This window comes from Verruconis gallopava (assembly GCF_000836295.1).
Source record: "Verruconis gallopava strain CBS 43764 unplaced genomic scaffold supercont1.22, whole genome shotgun sequence".
NCBI classification, from domain to species: domain Eukaryota; kingdom Fungi; phylum Ascomycota; class Dothideomycetes; order Venturiales; family Sympoventuriaceae; genus Verruconis; species Verruconis gallopava.
The window spans coordinates 464437-482228 of record NW_015622158.1 but is presented as its reverse complement, the minus strand read 5'-3'; the positions used below and the strand labels follow the sequence as shown (position 1 = coordinate 482228).

At 45.9% G+C, this 17792-nt stretch overlaps 3 protein-coding genes across 3 annotated transcripts; all 3 read right to left on the bottom strand.

The window, feature by feature from the left end:
- Positions 1-444: 444 nt before the first annotated feature.
- PV09_06489 (uncharacterized protein) lies at positions 445-978 on the bottom strand (the record flags this gene model as incomplete). The annotated part of the gene is made up of 2 exons (XM_016360135.1): positions 572-978; positions 445-548 (listed from the first exon to the last, which is right to left on the bottom strand). Exons 1-2 carry the CDS (start codon positions 969-971, stop codon positions 445-447), a joined length of 504 nt encoding a protein of 167 aa, XP_016212217.1. The 5' UTR covers positions 972-978.
- Positions 979-9335: 8357 nt separating this feature from the next.
- PV09_06488 (uncharacterized protein) lies at positions 9336-9755 on the bottom strand (the record flags this gene model as incomplete). Its single annotated transcript, XM_016360134.1, has 1 exon — positions 9336-9755. The coding sequence occupies one exon, from the start codon at positions 9753-9755 to the stop codon at positions 9336-9338; it is 420 nt and encodes a 139-aa protein (XP_016212216.1).
- Positions 9756-15745: 5990 nt separating this feature from the next.
- Positions 15746-16886, bottom strand: PV09_06487 (uncharacterized protein). Its single transcript, XM_016360133.1, has 3 exons — positions 16491-16886; positions 16388-16444; positions 15746-16340 (listed from the first exon to the last, which is right to left on the bottom strand). Exons 1-3 carry the CDS (start codon positions 16630-16632, stop codon positions 15982-15984), a joined length of 558 nt encoding a protein of 185 aa, XP_016212215.1. The 5' UTR covers positions 16633-16886; the 3' UTR covers positions 15746-15981.
- Positions 16887-17792: the final 906 nt, after the last annotated feature.

Here is a 17792-nt window from a genome sequence, read left to right as displayed (position 1 = left end):
CTAACCCTAACCCTAACCCTAACCCTAACCCTAACCCTAACCCTAACCCTAACCCTAACCCTAACCCTAACCCTAACCCTAACCCTAACCCTAACCCTTACATCATCAAGGGTCTTGACAACCCTCAAGAAGAGCTGGAATGTAGGGTGCTGCCGTTGAATAGTTGCATCGAGATCCCTCCCAAAGTCTCTTGCGTGCATCAGAACAGGACGACCATGGAATGCAGCATTGAGAATATCCAATGCCCATACAGAACAAAATAACAGCTCAGAATGTTGATCAGCTTCGTTTGATCTTGATACATGTACTCCTATGGTCAACGCGTAATGAACTGTGCGACTGCAAAACTCTGCAGAGAGGTCATCACTTTCTGTCCCTTGGAAGAAAAGATAAAGCAAACAGAAAGCTTGGAGCAGTATTCTCTTGTCTGTTACGAGACCTAAGTCAAGAGACATTCTCATAGCTGACGACAGACACTTCCCGAAATGCTCGTGGCTTTGCCTGTCGCAGCTGTTTGGAAGACTCATGTGGTTTTCGGCGGAATTTTGCTTCGACGCAACGAGACAAATACCTTGCCTCAAAACAATAGCAGCGGGATCAGAAGGATCCATGCCATCGTAGCCTTCCTTGTCCAGCACTGGGAGGATTGGGTGTATTCTCTCGAGGTAGATTGCATATAGAGCCTCGCAATCTTCTTGGGTTGGTAACATGGATAGACACCAACCTTCCAGGTAGGGGAGCACAACTTGATGAAGCATGGGATCCAAGTTGCGAAATGCAGCTGATCTTGGCTGGCGCATAGAAACCTTTGAGTAGTACTTCTCTGTTGCGCCTGTGTGCAAATCCCTTATCCAGAACCCTACATTGCTATCATCAGGCGGGCTTTTTGCGGCAAGAAACGCGCTCTCTGGATTAAGGTCGCCAATGAAACGATGATCTAGGCCCCTGGGATCGTTGGTACTTCGCGACATGGTGTCATCTCTTAACAGGATGTTCGGAACAATACGATTTTGGAGTGGACTGCCATTGGTTCCGGGTACTGGGGAGCCCTGGGCTTCTCGCGGTGGGCGACTGTTTGGCTGTTGGGAAGGACTCGCTGAAGACGCTGCAGCTGTCCCTGAATGCGACGATTCTACAAAGAGTGATCTGGAATCCTCAAATTGCCTTGGACGCGCTGTACTCTCTGCAGCTTCGTGATCGCTTCCATGCTCGTTGCTTCCATGGCGGCAACGTCTCTGTTAGATGTCTCAGCTCTCTGATTCCAGCATCATGAACCCAGGCTGACCTTGCGCCTGCGGCAAACATCACAGGCACGGAGGGACTGCTTTCTCTTCTGGGGAAGGCCGTCTGCCTGTAACTGAACAAATTTCAACATATCACAACCTTTGCTGATACATGCAAGGCGTGAAGCATGACATGGCGCGGACGCAGCAGATGGCGGTTGACGTTTGCGAGCAGCTGACATGAGAACCTGGGGCGGTGCTTGCCAATCCGACAAACCCCACATTTGGCAAAGATTCTGCGCCTAAGGCTAGGTAATTAAACCCACCTGCGCACCCATGTTCCACCCAATTCGAGTTCCTCGCAAAGCTCGTCGCAGGCCTGAGCTCGACGTCCGATTCGATCTCTTCGACCAGAAGAACATGACTTCCGTGAACGCTTGAAAGCTCACGTGCTGCAACTAATCTAGCAAAACTAGCACCGATCACGATGACATCGTGCGAGTCCCGGGGTAGTCTCATGACGGAATAGTCAGATAGCTATGGTCTTGTCTTCAAAGTGGAAAGAAGGTGGATGGGGCAAGATGTGACCGTGAAGGTTCTCGGAGAAGAAGTCAAGGTTCAATAGAGAGTCGTAGCGTAAACTAACATGCGGGTTGACCATTTGGAGACAATCGATAAACTCTGTACTGCCATCAATCACACCGAAACGCGGCTTATGACGCGGCAGTGATGTGAAGTGATGGAGTCATAGGAAAAATGTAAACCCTCCCCTTGCTAACTCTGCACTTCTGCTCAAACTCATCGATTCAACCAAGGTGCCCACGCAACGAAACGATATGAATACCGGAATACTTTACCTTGCCACATCGCTCGGTCGTGTCTACCGGACCGAGCTGGAAACACATTTCGGTATAGCAGATATTAATATTTAAGCTCTGATTCATCTTTGACTTGAATGAGCAGCTTTCATTATCATACCCATTATCTCAATATCTTCTCGAGCATCTGCAGCAGTGGTCTTCGAATCCTTTCCGTTCACAACAAATTCATACAATTCCTTCATCTCTAATGTATACGGATCTTCGTACGTTCGTCTAATCACGGAGTCTCTGAATGATCCGTCCGGGAGAGTGTCTCGAACATGCATAGTTGTCGGCAAGCCTTTTACAAATGGGGTGTCGATACATATTTTGACGGTTTTTGTATCGCCAAACACTTCGATCGAGGAGTCGAATCGTGGGACCTTGTCTATTCCGGATTCGTACGACACAGCGAACCCAGGGTATTGGAACAAGCAACTATAGAGTTGTCAGAGAAACCCCTTTAACCTCCTCAGAACGACTTCACTTACCACCAAAATGGCGAGCCAGATCCAGAAGCAAGTGAGGCCCCCAAAACCTTTTCAGGTTTGCCAAGTAATTCTCTCATGGCGCTTAAATCATGGGAACCAAGACTGCCCAGAAGTTCCCACATAAAACATGTTGAATTTGTAACAGGAAGTCCCAGTTCCTCTGCGAGCGCCTGTTGCATATTTCGACTGGTGCTCTGGGTCAGCCGTGCTGAATCTTCCGGCTTAAAGTCGCGGAAAGTGCGGGGGAATGTGCCTGATTGAGGGACGAAAAGAGAATTGGCTCCTATTATGTCTCTCACTCTGGCATATCGAACTTGGTCAATACTCCCAATCTCCTCCACCGCATCTACAAAGGCGGCAGAATACCGCCTCATGTACCCTACAAACACCCTTCCTCCCTGTGAGGCTTTTTCGGCCTCGATTATGCGGTCGGCATCTTGCAGAGTTAAGGCAATCGGTTTCTCTACGAACACAGGCTTGTTATTCTTCAGCCCAAGCAGAGCATGAGGCACGTGGAAAGTATCGCTATTCGCAACCATTACCAGATCAACTTCGGAGGCGCCACAGAGCTCTTCAGGTGAGCAAGTAGTTTTTGGAAGGTTACCGCCAGCCACCTTGAGCCGACAGTGGTCAAGTGCATCGTTTGATACATCACATAGATAAGTGATCTGGAACAAGTGGGATAGAAGATTCAAAGTTGGAATATGCACAACTTGGGTAACCATTCCACAACTTCACAGACCAATTATTAGCAAATATCCACTGGAATCATGACATATTAAGCATGCATTACTCACCCAATAATGCCGACACGTATAATGTGCCCCTGTGCTGCAGATTCTGTTGGCTTGATGGCAAACATGGTGAAGAGTTAGAATGGTTATCATATGCTGAACATGAAAACTTCAGTTTTCGGCATACCCCAGAGTACAAATAGGTTCGGTACAGAAAATTGGCAACTGAATGCGGGGGAAGGCTTGCTTGTCGGAGTTTCCTAAAATGGCCATGACACCTCGCCCATCGTTATCCGGACTTCGAAAAACGTCTTGTTTCCAAAGTTCGGATAGAAGTGCGAGAGACACCTACATAATAAAATTGGTCTCTTTTTATGAAGCTACCAGCTTCTCACCCGAAAACTGCGACCTCTTTCTCGCTATCAGTGGCCAGTCTGTTTATCAGTATGTCAATCGGAGTAGCGTTGATTGGTTCAGGCATCTTCGCAAGGGAGGAGCATTTGGTATTATTTAAGAAGCAAACTATTCCCCGACTGCCTGACTGATCCTTCTCAGCCAGCCATTCAAGCTTCCAAGAATTTGACTCTCAAGGCTGTGTACTCTAGGACGGCAAAATCCACGCAAGCTATCACCAGCCAAGTTCGAAACGTCGATGTCTACTCAGAAGACACCGATGCTGGGTACGATGATCTTTTGAAAAGATCAGACATATCAGCAGTAATTATTGCGTAGGACATCCAACCACCAGTTGCTATTACTTTTCAAGCAGTCTAAATACTTGCAGACTACCGATCAAAAGTCAAAACCAATATATTCGCTCAGCATTGTCAGCCGGGAAACATGTCCTGTCCGAGAAGCCAGTCGCAGAGAATCTCCAAGAAGCTCAAGACACCATCAAATGGTACCGTTCCGAGATATCGGGGGTGTCATGGTGCGTTGCAGAGAATTGGCGTTTCTTAAATAGTTTCCGGTATGCTTGTGATGAAGTCAAGAAGTTAGGAAGACCACTTGGTTTTCAAATACGGACCTTTATGATGGTCAAGACGGATTGGAACTATTTCAGTGAGACCCTCCTCGTACTGCTGAGAGCACAGAGTGACTAACCGACGCAAGCAAGATACTGAATGGCGCAAAAGCCCTACTCATCAAGGTGGATTCGTCTTGGATGGGGGCGTACACTTCATTGCTGGTCTACGCCAGCTCCTTCAGGCAGCAGGCGACCGTGTAGATCAAGTCTCAGCCTTCACCGCCCAACTACAGGAACACTTGCCTCCGGTTGATACTATCAACGCGATTATTAAGACTCGCTCCGGAATTTCAGGCACTTACCAACAATCTGTAGGCACGACGCTTCGTGGGGACGAATGGACGATAGCCTGTGAAAAAGGTGTCGTAACTGTCAACGGCTCAGAAGTCACAGTCAGGATTGATGGGGAAGCGAAGACCGAGACGGTGCCTAATGAGAGAACAGGAGTGCCACCGGAGGTTCGCGCATGGGGCGAAGCACTAGCAGCTGGTAGGGTGCTGAAAGACCAAGAACCCGAGCCAGCGCTGGCAGATCTCGAGATTGCAAGTCTTACCAACCTCCTAGTCATTTGTGGAACGAGGCTGACGTTTGTTCTTCATTTAGCTCGACCTGATGCTACGAAGTGGCGAGCAAGCGGCGAAACCAATGAGCTGTCAACTACAGGACTTGTGATGTTCTTCATATTTATAGACGTTTGAGTTTCAGCACTCAGCAGAATGCACTCGAAATAATGTTTCAAGTTGTCTGACAAACGTTCATTAAAGTTTTCAATAAAGCTTTAATATTCCAATTGGAGTTATGTAAAACGCTTCTTCTTATTAAAAGTCCTGAGTTGCGCAATGGAATATCCAAAATTTGACTGACAGTGACTCGGAGCACCGTATTGAATGGAAACCTGAAAGTACTGCCATTCAAAAGGCTGTCATCAAACGTTCAATGCCGCAAACGGTACATCGTCATGTTCCCCTTCGCCTAGAATGGAATCCACATCGCAGTTCGCCCGCAATTTGCGCTATTATGAAGCACTAGGGCGGAGTTCCCGCATTCAGATAGTCCAAAATCCCTTCGTAAATCACATCGTGAATTGCGGCGCACGCGAAATGGTTCGCCATCGCAATTTAGGTCACAGCCGTCCCCCGCAAATGGCTCCGCCTGGGGAAATGCGGAGTTTCCTAATTGTGACTAGTACCAGTGATCCACACGGGCGGCGTCGGACCAGACTGGCGGATCTGGGCCATGCATATCATCACCTGCAGGTGCAGCTACCGGATGCTTGAACAGCTTATAATGAGAAGATGTATCTCTTGGACTATCACTTCTTCAGAGAAGCTCCGTGCCATTTCTTCCTCGAGAGTGTTTTTCTGGGGAACCTACAACTCTTCTTAAAATGTTGGACTCCTTCAAGATCGACTTCAAGGCCAATAAATGGGCTCTGCTCTTCTGTTCAGTCTCTGCGATTGGTGCTCTTGTCTATGGCTATGACAACACCTACTATAATGGCGTTTTAGCCATGCAAGAGTTTAAGAATGATTACGGCGATCACCTCGAGGATGGGAAGAAAGCCCTTGCTGTCAGTTTTACATCGCTCACTGCATCCGCTATCTACATTGGCGACTTACTCGGCGCCTTGGTTTCTGCTCCTATCAACGACAACTGGGGGCGGAAAGCCGTTTTCTGGTGTGCTTCCATCTGCATCTTGCTCGGAGCTATAGCCCAAGTCGTCGACACTCATTATGAAGGAGTTATAGTTGCCGGTCGCATTTTCATCGGTTTGGGAATGGGACAATGCACCGTCACCTCTCTGCTATATATCGGAGAGGTTGCACCACTGCAAATTCGCGGTCCTGCGCTTATGATGTTCCAATTTCTTCAGTCATGCTCCCAGCTGGTGGCGTCGGGCATCACACAAGGAACCGAAACCGTCAAAAGCTCCCTGAGCTACAAAATCCCGATGGGTGGTTTGATCGTTCTGCCATTGATGATGTTCGTCGGCTTGCCATTCATCCCAGAGTCTCCAGTTTGTGCGAATAATCTTTCCAAATATCTCCCATGTCTTGAGATCTAACATTCCGTAGGGTATGTCTTCAAGGGCCGCAGGGAGGACGCTGAACAGGCTCTGAAAAGAATCCATCGAGGCAACCGAAATTACGATCCCGTCAAGGAAATCGACATTCTCGAAGAAGCTAGACGATGTGAATTAGAGCACTTCGAAAAATCGACGTGGTGGGCAATATTCCAGGATCCTATCGAAAGAAAGAAAATTGTATGGTCCGCTGGCGCCATGTACTCGCAGCAGATTTGCGGGATTCTATTCTTCTACGTCTACGGTGTCGTCTTCGCCCAAGCCATCGGAATCAGCCAGCCATTCACAATCCAACTTATCACCAACGTCCTTCAGATCTTTGCTGTTGCCTTCGCAGTTTTGACAGGAAATAAGATTCGACGACGAACGAACTTGTTAGTTACGACCAGCATCATGTTCGTTGCCTTCCTCATCATTGGTGGCATTGGCACGCACAAGACGCTCACTACTGCCGACCAGTACGTAATCGTCGTGTTTTCATACGTCGTCATTGTGGCCTTTAACATTGGACTTGGTCCATTGGCCTACACCGTGGCTCGAGAGATGGCTGTGGGACCTAACCAGAACAAAATCATGTCAACATCTATCATATTCTTCTACTTTATCACTTGGGCTGTTTCATTCACTGCTCCGTATCTCTATTATACCGCCGGGTTGGGGCCAATGCTCGGCTTCGTGTACGCAGGCACGACCGTCACGTCTCTGCTCTGGTGTTACTTTTGTGTTGGCGAGACTAAGGGCAGGACGACTTTGGAGATCTCCATGTTCTTCGCGCTAGGTATTCCAGCACGTCACTGGAGAACTTATGTTTTTCCGTCCACGGAGTTGACTGTTGATGGAAAAACCAAAACTGAGATGCGGGAGGGCATTGAAGGATAGGTGGAAACTATTGGTCTAGGCTGTCATCCCGAAATCACTTACAACAAGAATTTTAGACGTCGTGTGTTCTGTCCCTTGCATAACGTGGTTTACCGTTCCGCTAACTCATCAGTTTTTATTCTTCGTCTTGGCATCAGTGAGTCGGAGTCTATTGGGTGTTTTCAATCAAGCGGATCTAGTACTGCTATAGATAGACTTAAATCCTCTTTATATGCGCTTCATGGTCTGTCTACGGGATTAGAGGATTATGGGATATCGTATTGGTTTGCTGCGGCTCGCCCCGTCATGTGCATCTAATCCCTGTTGATTGTGCATCCTCCGTGGTTCTTTAATAATATTATCTTCTCACACCTAGGAATATGTGAAGACGACGCATTCCACCAGGGTCACCTTGTGACCTAGTTGGTAGAACCAGATCATGAATCCAAAAAGCTTAAAAATGCAATAAAAGCACCTATTTAATTCAGTACATTTCTTGCAGTCGACACCGGCATATAGCGACGCTGGGGGATGTGCGAATAGCAGAAGAAAAGAAGCCAACGGTAGCACTCATTCCGCCTGTCCCCCACAAACAGGCTGACGGTCTCGCACGTGGGGCTAGAAACAAGATCAAGGTATATCGAACAAGATTGGGACTTTACTCTCACATCAGCCTCATATATGCATAGGTCAGGGCTAATCGGTTAAATCCTTTCTCAGCAAGGCCGATGATTCCGGGGTGTCGACGACGCGGGGTCAAGAAGCAAATGCAGCAGGCATTTTGCATAATGACCTCACTGCTCCGTTCATATGTACGAATTATTGTGCTGACCAGTGGAATAGAAAATGCTCGGCTAATTTTGCTTTATTGCGCAGCAATTCCTTCCAAAGGCTTAGAAAAGTGCAGCTTTCAACGCAATTCACACTCCCTGGCGAGGCGACGTTACTTCCACTTCCGACAGTGTCAACGTGCTCTTTTCCGTGGAGGGTTATGACGCTCATAATTCGAGTGTCCGTAAGATAACTCTTTCTAGATTGCATAAAACGGTCTAGCCTGGAGTTCTAGTGCTCGATGGAGCAAAATATTACTGCAGAATTGGTGCGTCGACGCTATCCATCCAGCAAGGTTCAGGAGATATTCGTTTCTACTCATGTACTCATGTGTGTAGCAACATGCTGTGAGAGGTGGCGCGGGGCGAGAACCAAAAAGCAAGCGACGAACGCGTGAGAAGCACGTATTCATGTCCCGGCTACATAGTTAGAGTATAGTTAGTTATATTTTAAAGATAATAAAGCTAATAATATATTATTTACAGTGGATCCCAGTAATATATATATGTAGGATGGTTAAGGATATGGAGTAGTTATTTTCGTGATTAGAAGCGTACGGCTTGATTATATGTAAGGAGTGTAAGTATGTAGTGTAAAGGTTTTACTATTTTAGGCTGACCGCCACTTCAGGGGGTAGGACATTTGATGTTAAGGCCTTCCTGAGCGTGAGGAATCAAGAGAGAGAGAAGCCTCCTACAGATAGGAGCTGTAAAGAAGCCCGGGAGTAGGATAAGATAGTTAGGATAAGGGTATAATAAGATAAAATAATAGGGGAGATAAAGTAAAGTAGGGCAAAGCAAAGCAGAGTTCTATATAAGGTAAATCAAAGCTGGTCTCTGTTGTTCTGTTCTTATCTGGTGCCTCTCTCTTTTCTTATCTCCCTTATTCTCCTCTTTTTATATATCCCTACCATATCATATGATACCTAAGGCCCTTGCCCCTGTGTCACATGATGCCCTTTAGACTATGAACCATTTTCCCCAGTACAGTACCTAAGAGATTTGTATAAGAAAGTATTTAGGTTACCTAGGCCTAGTAATTCCTTATAAACTCCTTAAGGATAACTTAGTCTAGCCATACTAAAAATAAAGGAAAAGATAATTTAAGTATATAGGAAGAACTCATAACATTCCTGCTTAATAAACTTAAGGACCTAGGAAAAAGCCTTTGCTTCGTGAACAGAATGACCAGTACCCTTCAAGCTGAGGTCTTGGGTGAAAGAAGTAACTCACCTCCGAGCCTTGATACCTGCCGAGAGCGCTTCCGCGGTCACTGCCTTTGCTTGGGCGAGTGCCTCTGCGACTGTACAGTTCTGGTTGGCCTTGCTAAACGCCTCTGTAACCGATGCGAACACCACAATCTCGTTTGCTCCTGCTGCCTTTGCGTTCTGCAACCCTTTCATGTTCGGCGCAAGTACAGGGAAGCGAAAGTGATGTGGCTGATCCTTCTGAGAATTGCCAGAGTGCAAAGTTTCCTGAAGAACATCGTGTCCGTCTGCAAGCTGGGGCACCCACTTGGGAGAGACAAAGGAGGTCGCCTCGATATTCCGCAGTCCCGCTGCAGCAAGCTGCTGAATCAACTCGATCTTGACATCTTTAGGTACCAGTTGCTTGATGTTCTGGAGACCATCTCTTGGCCCAACCTCCATGATTCGGACATCGTCTGCGCGGCCTGTCAATGCATCATGTCGCAAACGTGGTATCGATTGAGAAAAGGCCCTTAGGTGTTCCAATGATCTTATAATGACTTTGCGACGATTGAGCGCGGAAATTTGTGTCGTATATGGAAGATTCGAAATGGTTTGGCAGAGCATCTCGATAATTTTTCGATCGCAGCAAACGTACGTTTAGTCAAACATTCACCACGCACTCTTATGATGCAGCACATCTGTTCTCTATCATTAAACTTGGCATAATAGCAGTGTCTTAACTCTAGGCTCACATCGACATCTCGGCGGATTCTGGATGTGACTGATGCATAAATGAGAATGCCGAGGCGAGACATGTACAACCAGATGACCTCGGTCTCCAGCTACAGGGACAGTTCTACCTCAATAAGCTAGCACACAACACCTTGTCTCATGATGGCAAAATAACAAGTTGTACATTTGTGGTCATGTGGAACTGGATGGCTCGTCTCAAATTGCCACGTGAAAGCGACGAATGGCTCTGTCGCGGGCTCGGATTGATAATCATATTGAGCAACTTGTTCAGTCATTTTTATTACAACAAACGTACTTGTCGCATGTGGGTGCCTAGCTTAGGTAGTGTACTGGCGATACTGGTTTATCCTAGAATGCAGCTACGTGATATAGAGAATCACATAATATAAAAGGGGAGTGATATATTTAAGGAGGAGAAGATACTCAGAAAAAGAGAGATAAGAGACATCTTTTAACCAATATAATATACCTGATAATATACCCTACTTTGCTTTAATTAATTAATTCCACTTCACTCTAATTAATTGATTATTTGTTTGCTTTACCTAGATTACCTTTCAGCTTATCCTATCCTAATCTCTATCTCTAATCTACTAGCTTGATAGCCCTCTCTCTACATACTATATTCTCTCTCTCTCACATATAAGCTCACCATAGAGAGCTCCTTTCCCTTCATTCCCTACCCTCAGGGCGCCCTTGACATCGAGTGTCCTAGCCCCTGACATGGCGGTCAGCCAAAAATCTTTACAGGATATAGGGAAAATTGAAACCGCGACGCCATTCGCAGTACAATACTTGAGTATACCAATCGATGGCATGTTAGAATAGAAAATCGAAGGAAGTATCTGTCTCGCATAACTTGCCTAATATTGACTAAATGGTATACTATATATTCCTCCAATATTTGAAAGAAAGTGAAAACTTGCGCAGAATAAATATCCTGTGGAGCGGTATACTTGAATCGCTTCTTCTCCACAGACTCTTCTTCCCCACGCACTCTTGTTCTCCACACGCTCTTTTTTCTCCACACGACTCTTTTCCTCCACACGCTTTTCTTCTCCACGCGCTTTTCTTCTCCACACGGCTCGGGTGCACAAAATATCCTCCACATTTGTGAATTACAGTCACATGAAGCGGGAGTTTTCCCTAAAACATGCATTTTAGAGCGAGATCCTGTTTTCGGTTCTCAAGCTTAAAAGGCTAGCTCCGGAAATTCCGAGTAACCTGGTAAAAGCTTATTCTTTGCAGCATTTCTGTACAACTGACCACAGCCTTTAATGCTATAATCAAATATATAAGGATATCAACACGCATGTATACTTTAGTTTGAGAAAGAACAGTTTTGCACATTTCCTTGATTTGCAGTCAATCCAGTTTGGATTAATAAATGCTAAGTATTAAAAATAGTAAAAGCGAGTCAACTTTCAACAAATGCATAAGCTTACCTTTCTTTGGTTTATAGCCAATAGAGGCTTCGCTTCCATTCTTGTTCAAGACCCTTCTGATGTTATACCTCCTGCATTATGGGCTGCAGACAACGCGATTGTTCCTGATTATAACGTGCCATTTATTTCAGTGCAACCTCGCGCTTGTAAGTCAGGTCTACCCACTTGTATCTCCAAATATCTCAAAAATTAACTTCCTTGCAAAGTGGAATCGGCCTATACTTTCGAATCAAGTGCAACACTTGATCATGTGTCCCTTTACGTTGACAAAAACGACACGGATGTTGTTCTGGTCACTAATTCCAGCATCTTCAATGCACGTTACGTGAATGTTTTGAAATATGGTTATGCTTCAAATCTGCTTGAGGCTAGCTTCTATGGCTTTAACGCTGCTGTCAATATTGTACGTATTATTGCGACTTTGACTTCAGGAGTGACAAAGCTAAGATTTGCTGTAATCTTTTAAAGGCAAATGGCTCCATAGCTCACCTTGAGCACATGAATATCACAGTGCACAACGGTGCTGCAAACATATACGCATACGGCACAGATACTGTGGTCTATGTTGAGAACGCATGGCTTTACAGCAGCGGTCCTGTCAGCCACGGCTTATATGCCTCAGGAAATGGTACTATCATTGGTCGAAATATTCAGCATTTCTCTGGTGGACATCGATCTTCCTCATTCTCAGGCGACTCGCCAGCAGGATATGTTTATGTCTATGACAGTATAGCCCACACGGCTGGTGTTGGATCGGCTACTTTCTATGCACTGGGAACAATTTACGCAGAAAATGTGCTCTCTCTCTCTGAGAATGGCCCTGTAGTTTTCATGGATGGCGCTCAAAATGCCACGCTGGTTAATTGCGATTCTAAGGCGGGTCTTCTAGGCGGAGTTGCCATTTTTAGCTCCCAAACACGACTTTCAGGAGCCAAACTTGTGCTCGAGAACAGCAGAATCACAACTCTTGGTGATACAATGCCTGGACTTTGGTTTGGTAACACAATTATAAATATCACCATCAACTCTACCCAGATCTCCACCCGATCTGGTGTTCTGATTACAGCAAACACATCACAAATCACTCAAGACTTCGACTATTACGCTGGATATGCCGAAAATCCGGACTTATTGCCTGCAGAAGTATATGCAACAGCGATCGAGACAGATTTAGTAGGAGATCTGGTAGCATTCAATGGCAGTCTAATATCACTCAGCCTTGAATCACACAGCTCATGGACTGGGTCGGCATATTCAGGATTTGGAAAGGCGTACTTTGATGTGGCGATTGATAATACAAGCAACTGGACACTGACCGGTCCCACGACAGTTCAGAGTCTGACCGATGAGAACACATCACTTTCCAATATTGAAAGCTCTGGTTTCAATCTTTATTATAATTCCAGTGCCAGTGGTAGTGGTTGGCTAAACGGCAAGGTCATATCTCTGTCGGGTGGAGGTAAAGCCATGCCAATATTGATGGGCTAAATGATGTAAAGAAACATATGTTGGTCTGCTTTGTGGTAATCAGAGGACATTGTTCAGATGCAGTATTGATGTTCAAAAGAATATATTTTCCAATAATGGATAATCTCTATTTGAAAAATGGCTATAAGATCAGAAAAATCTGTTCTTATGCTTTTGCTGAGGTCAACGGGCAAATTTCAGTCTCTACTGCCGTAGAATGGGGATATTTTGCTTCTAAATTAAAGGATTCTATTAAGATAGAGAAACTCCCGTTATCTTTTAACGATTGAAATATATTTAACTGTACAAGATTTTATCCCCGCATCTTATACAGTTATGTTTATATATATATTTTGCCACCGCAACTCATCTTTTTCGGCGATCTTCAAGCTCGTATGTTCTAGTGTATGACTAGTTCTTTGCTAGTTGACAGGATAATACATATCCCAAGATCAGCAGGCATGCAACTTATTTTCGCCCAGTCACGCCTCCTTTGAGCTCTGCCTGAGAGATTCTGAGCTATGATCGATTATGGATAGAATATGGAATCTATAAATTTGCTATACATTTGATACTATTATAGCAGTTGTGGAGATTTATAATAGTATAAGTTACTGATATTACCATACAGACAACTCTGGTTAAAAGACCTCGGATCTTTATATAAGACCTTTCCATTATCAATTGTGATACACTCTACACTCACTGTCAGCGCAATAGAATCCATATCATTAGGTCACAATTCGTCAGGTCTAATCTTTTGCTCATAATGTGGATCAAGAAAAGCGGCCTCAGAATCTTCATATTTGCGGACCCAGAAGTCGCCAATTCCAATATAGTCTAGTAAAGGCTGACTATATCCGACATCTTTTTTCCAAGCACCTTGTGATCAGACGTTGTATGATAATACCCAGTCATAAGTAAGGCATAAAACTAAGAGCCTTTAGAGATCTTACCTGGATTTAGTGAAAAATCCTACAGCGGAACAGCCAATCTGTTGCTAAAGGTCCATTTGTGTAGGCTCAGTACATATTGAACTCTTCTTCTCTTATGTCTTTCTTCCTGTTAACACAGACAGCAACACGGTTCAGAAGGTCAAGCAAGGATGAGAACCATTTGTTCAGGTGCAAATCCTCATACTCATGCTAAAAGACGTGCTTGCTGAATTGAAAAAATTGTGAACCGCTTATCATAACTTGAATATGCTTTTGTCAAAATTCTGGTGTTCCACAAGGGCTATTTTTCTTCTTCTCATATGATTGTCGGTGTACTTGCTTCTGTGTGAATCTCTTCTAAACAACAGAAACGTTGTGTCTACTTTTGTGTGATAGGGTTTAACTTGGATTTCAGGACTAAGATCTACAGCCTGTGGTTCGATCCTCTCGTTATGTTCCCCGGCCCGGTCCTTAATCGAGTGTAATCAATACCTGCCATTGTATCCTTTCACCTTTGCACGAGGGCTGAATACCAATGAACACGAAACTGCTGCTTGATGAATATAGCACACGCAATACTTCCAGATATCAGCCACAATCGACAAAATTAGAACTCGTTGCTCGTGTAAGTCCAAATGAAGTAAGCTTCGCTGGAGCTCAAGCTGGGATAATATTTATAGACATCGACCCGGTCATACGAATATGCAAAAAGATCCTATTCACGTAGGTTCAATCCAGGCCATTCCAGGGGTAAATTCCTTGGAAATATTGGTCAATCCAGCTTCACTTATTTTTGTGAGAATTTTCGCGTCTTCAAATAGTCTAACTGTTGTTGCCGCAGCGTTGCTGGAAGTGAAACCAGTCTCATTCCCCTTTGGCTGGACACAGCTTCTCATAAAACAGCCACGAGTCCTGAAAACCTTGTCCATTAAAATTTTACCACTTAGAGTTCGATTTTGGTATTCTCTTCGAGGTTTTGAAAGACTTGTCATAGATGACTGCCTGTAACAATGAGGATAGGCGCGTGTTCCCACCAGTCCCCGCGAGACTGCTTCGAAGAGTCCCAAGTGGCGGTAATCTTGTCCCTGCTGGATTAAGTGCTAATGCAGTTACTAATTCTTTCTATAATTCACCAAATCTTTTAGTAGACCTCTGCGGCCGGGTCGTTGTGGGCGGCAACTGACGTGACCTTTAACAGGCAAGACTCAGACTCGTGCCAGAACGTTGCATTGATGACAACTACGCTCAAGATGCGAAAATAGCTTCACAATAATTTTCACTTGGACCCCGTGGATGTATCGGGCGCAGTGATTCCTACATGGAGCAATGCCTTGTGATCGGAAGGATCTTATGGAACTTCGATATAACTCCTACAGATGACGCCTTATCCTTAGAGCGCTGAGGGCGAAATGAAACACATGAGGGAATTTCTCACCTAGGAAAGACTACGTGCTACTATAAGACACCACAAAATGACTAGGATTGCCTTATCTGACAGCGTTCTTGACCTTGGGAGGACATTGGAAGATGTGCAGACATCAACAATGGATTGCCTCGCCAAAACATTTGAGGATAAATTGTTCTTGGAGGATTCCACATAAATCCATGGCCGACATGTAATTCTCTAATTAACTACAATTGATTTCTTAGCCAAACGGAGTAATTTATCATGTGTGCGTACGGGACTTTAAGCAAAAATATGAAATTTTGTGGTAACGGAATGCTGTTGGAGCACATTTGAGAATCAAGCCGGTTCAACCCTGGAATTTACTTTAACAGACTTAATTGCTGCAGGTCGAATCAAATATGCATCAGCCTAGCAAATGCGACGAGGCGAGAGTCAGCTTACACATATTGACAGTACCACGAGAGATCAGACGTTTTCAATGAACTATGTTGCGTTAAAAGTAAACAGGACAGTCCCAGTGAACTCGAGTAATGGGAAGAAGTTGAATGTCCCCTGAAAAATTCTAAGATTTAGCTAGGCAAACCACGCAGCTTGATGAGGTTGAAATATGGAAGCCGAGAAGAATGATAGAAGTTACAAGAGACATAACCCGTCTAGCAAGTGGGTCTTGAACATCATCAGGAGCTTCCAGGGCTAGCAAGCGCAGGTGGAGGCGTCTTCTTGATCGTCACTGGCTTGGATCCATTGGTTGCCGAGGACGTATCGGCCATCCAGTAGATCTGAAAGACACTTGCGGCGTCATCAATGGGGACGGCATAGAAGTTTGAAGTGGTCCCCCCGTAGGTTAGAATACTCCCAAAGAAGGACCATTCGTCGTCGACCTGGGAGGAAGACGCGTTATTGACTACCTCCACTGCTGCGTTGATTCCTTGGGTGATGGCTACGAGCTCGCCCACAGCTGAAGTGTCATTCGAACCAGAGACTGCGGCGATTGAGAGTGTGCCCGTATCTCTCGGACTTGTCGAGTTCGTTGAAACTATGGATGGTTAGGAGATTTCGAGACTTGTCGGAAACATGACGTACAATTAACGACGCCGTAGCCCGACGTTGCCTGGTCACCTGAAATGATATAAATCGAGCCTATTGGATCAGAAGCTGTGTGTGAATTCGCGGTTTCATTGCTCACCGTTGGAATACTGGAGAGACAGCCCGCCACTGCTGGACCCGTAGGCGTAGAGTCCGAAGCTGGTGTCAGCACGTTTAGCCTTTGCAGCCGCAGCAGAAGTAGCGGCCGACACCAGCGTTAGCCACAGCGTCACGTAGTTCATTGCGGTACAAATAGAGAGCGACAGTGCAAATCGTATAGGACAAGCTAAACAAGGGATGTCGAATTGGTAACGAGCGGAGGTGCAAGAAACGAGTGCATGTTATCCAAAGCCGACGACTGGACTTCCCAGATATATACCTTGGCTTCAGAGCGCTGGCATTTTGCACGTCCTCGTTGACGGCGTCGACGACGCCTCAATCCAGCATTGGGATCTTTTCATGGACCACGTACATCTGGTCCAACGCATGATGCGCGTTGACTGACACGCGTCAATCATGGCTCGAGCGGTTGCATTACTCGGCTTCTCCGTTGTCGGAATACTCGAATGTTTCACTCAATCCAGTTGTGATCGGCCGCTTGGCACGTCGTCACCAGTTCTCTCAGCCTCAACTGCGAAGCTGCCGGAGAGAAACACGACAGCCGTGCTCCATCCAGTTGTTCAAAACGCGTAGCATCTCACTGGCTCGCCGTTTTGTCGTCCCTGATCCCGTCCTCGTGATCGCCCGGACTCTTCTCCTGAGCTCGCTCGACGTTGCTTTCAGTGCGCGGAGGCCTTTTGTTGACCTGGTGAGGACGCAGGTACGCGAAGGTCCAGTGTTACTCTCTGCATGGGTCCCTGTTCGTCCACGATGCTCGACTATCTTACGCATCACCTCCCTCGCTCTCGAAGTCAGGCTGGCGTGGATAGGAACGTAACTCCCTCCGTCTGTGGAGATCAGCTCTACAGTTCTTACATCCACCGCAGGCCTCTTCGTCGCCCCTAACAGGGTTCTCAGCTTATCCTCCGCAGATTCCCACATCCAATTCACTTTTTCGAACACGGTGTGTGGTCGCTTGAAATGCCTATAAGGCATGAATGTGTGTCCAGAAAACTTTGGCGTCCCTGTAACTGCACCTTGAGCGATCTCGGCCAGCAAGGCCTCGTGGCTTGTGTCATGGTCGCAAAACTTCCAACCTCGCCGTGCGTTGGAAATGCTCTGGGGATCATGGATGGCGAGTACCAGCTCATGTTTTACGCATGGGTTGACGAAGATACCAAGGATCTACGCGCAGCAACGCCACACATCTCGAGATTTCCCTTGTCCATGCATCAATCGCACCGGATCTCCCAACCCGTCTGGTGAAAGTTCGACTGAGCACGCGCTGCTCAGTGAAGCGCTT

Coding starts and splice junctions, on each gene's coding strand:
- PV09_06487 (XM_016360133.1), bottom strand. CDS start 16,632: ATGAACTACGTGACGCTGTGGCTAACGCTGGTGTCGGCCGCTACTTCT. Junction 16,445..16,490: donor GTCTCTCCAGTATTCCAACG/GTGAGCAATGAA, acceptor CTGATCCAATAG/GCTCGATTTATATCATTTCA. Junction 16,341..16,387: donor GGGCTACGGCGTCGTTAATT/GTACGTCATGTT, acceptor AACCATCCATAG/TTTCAACGAACTCGACAAGT.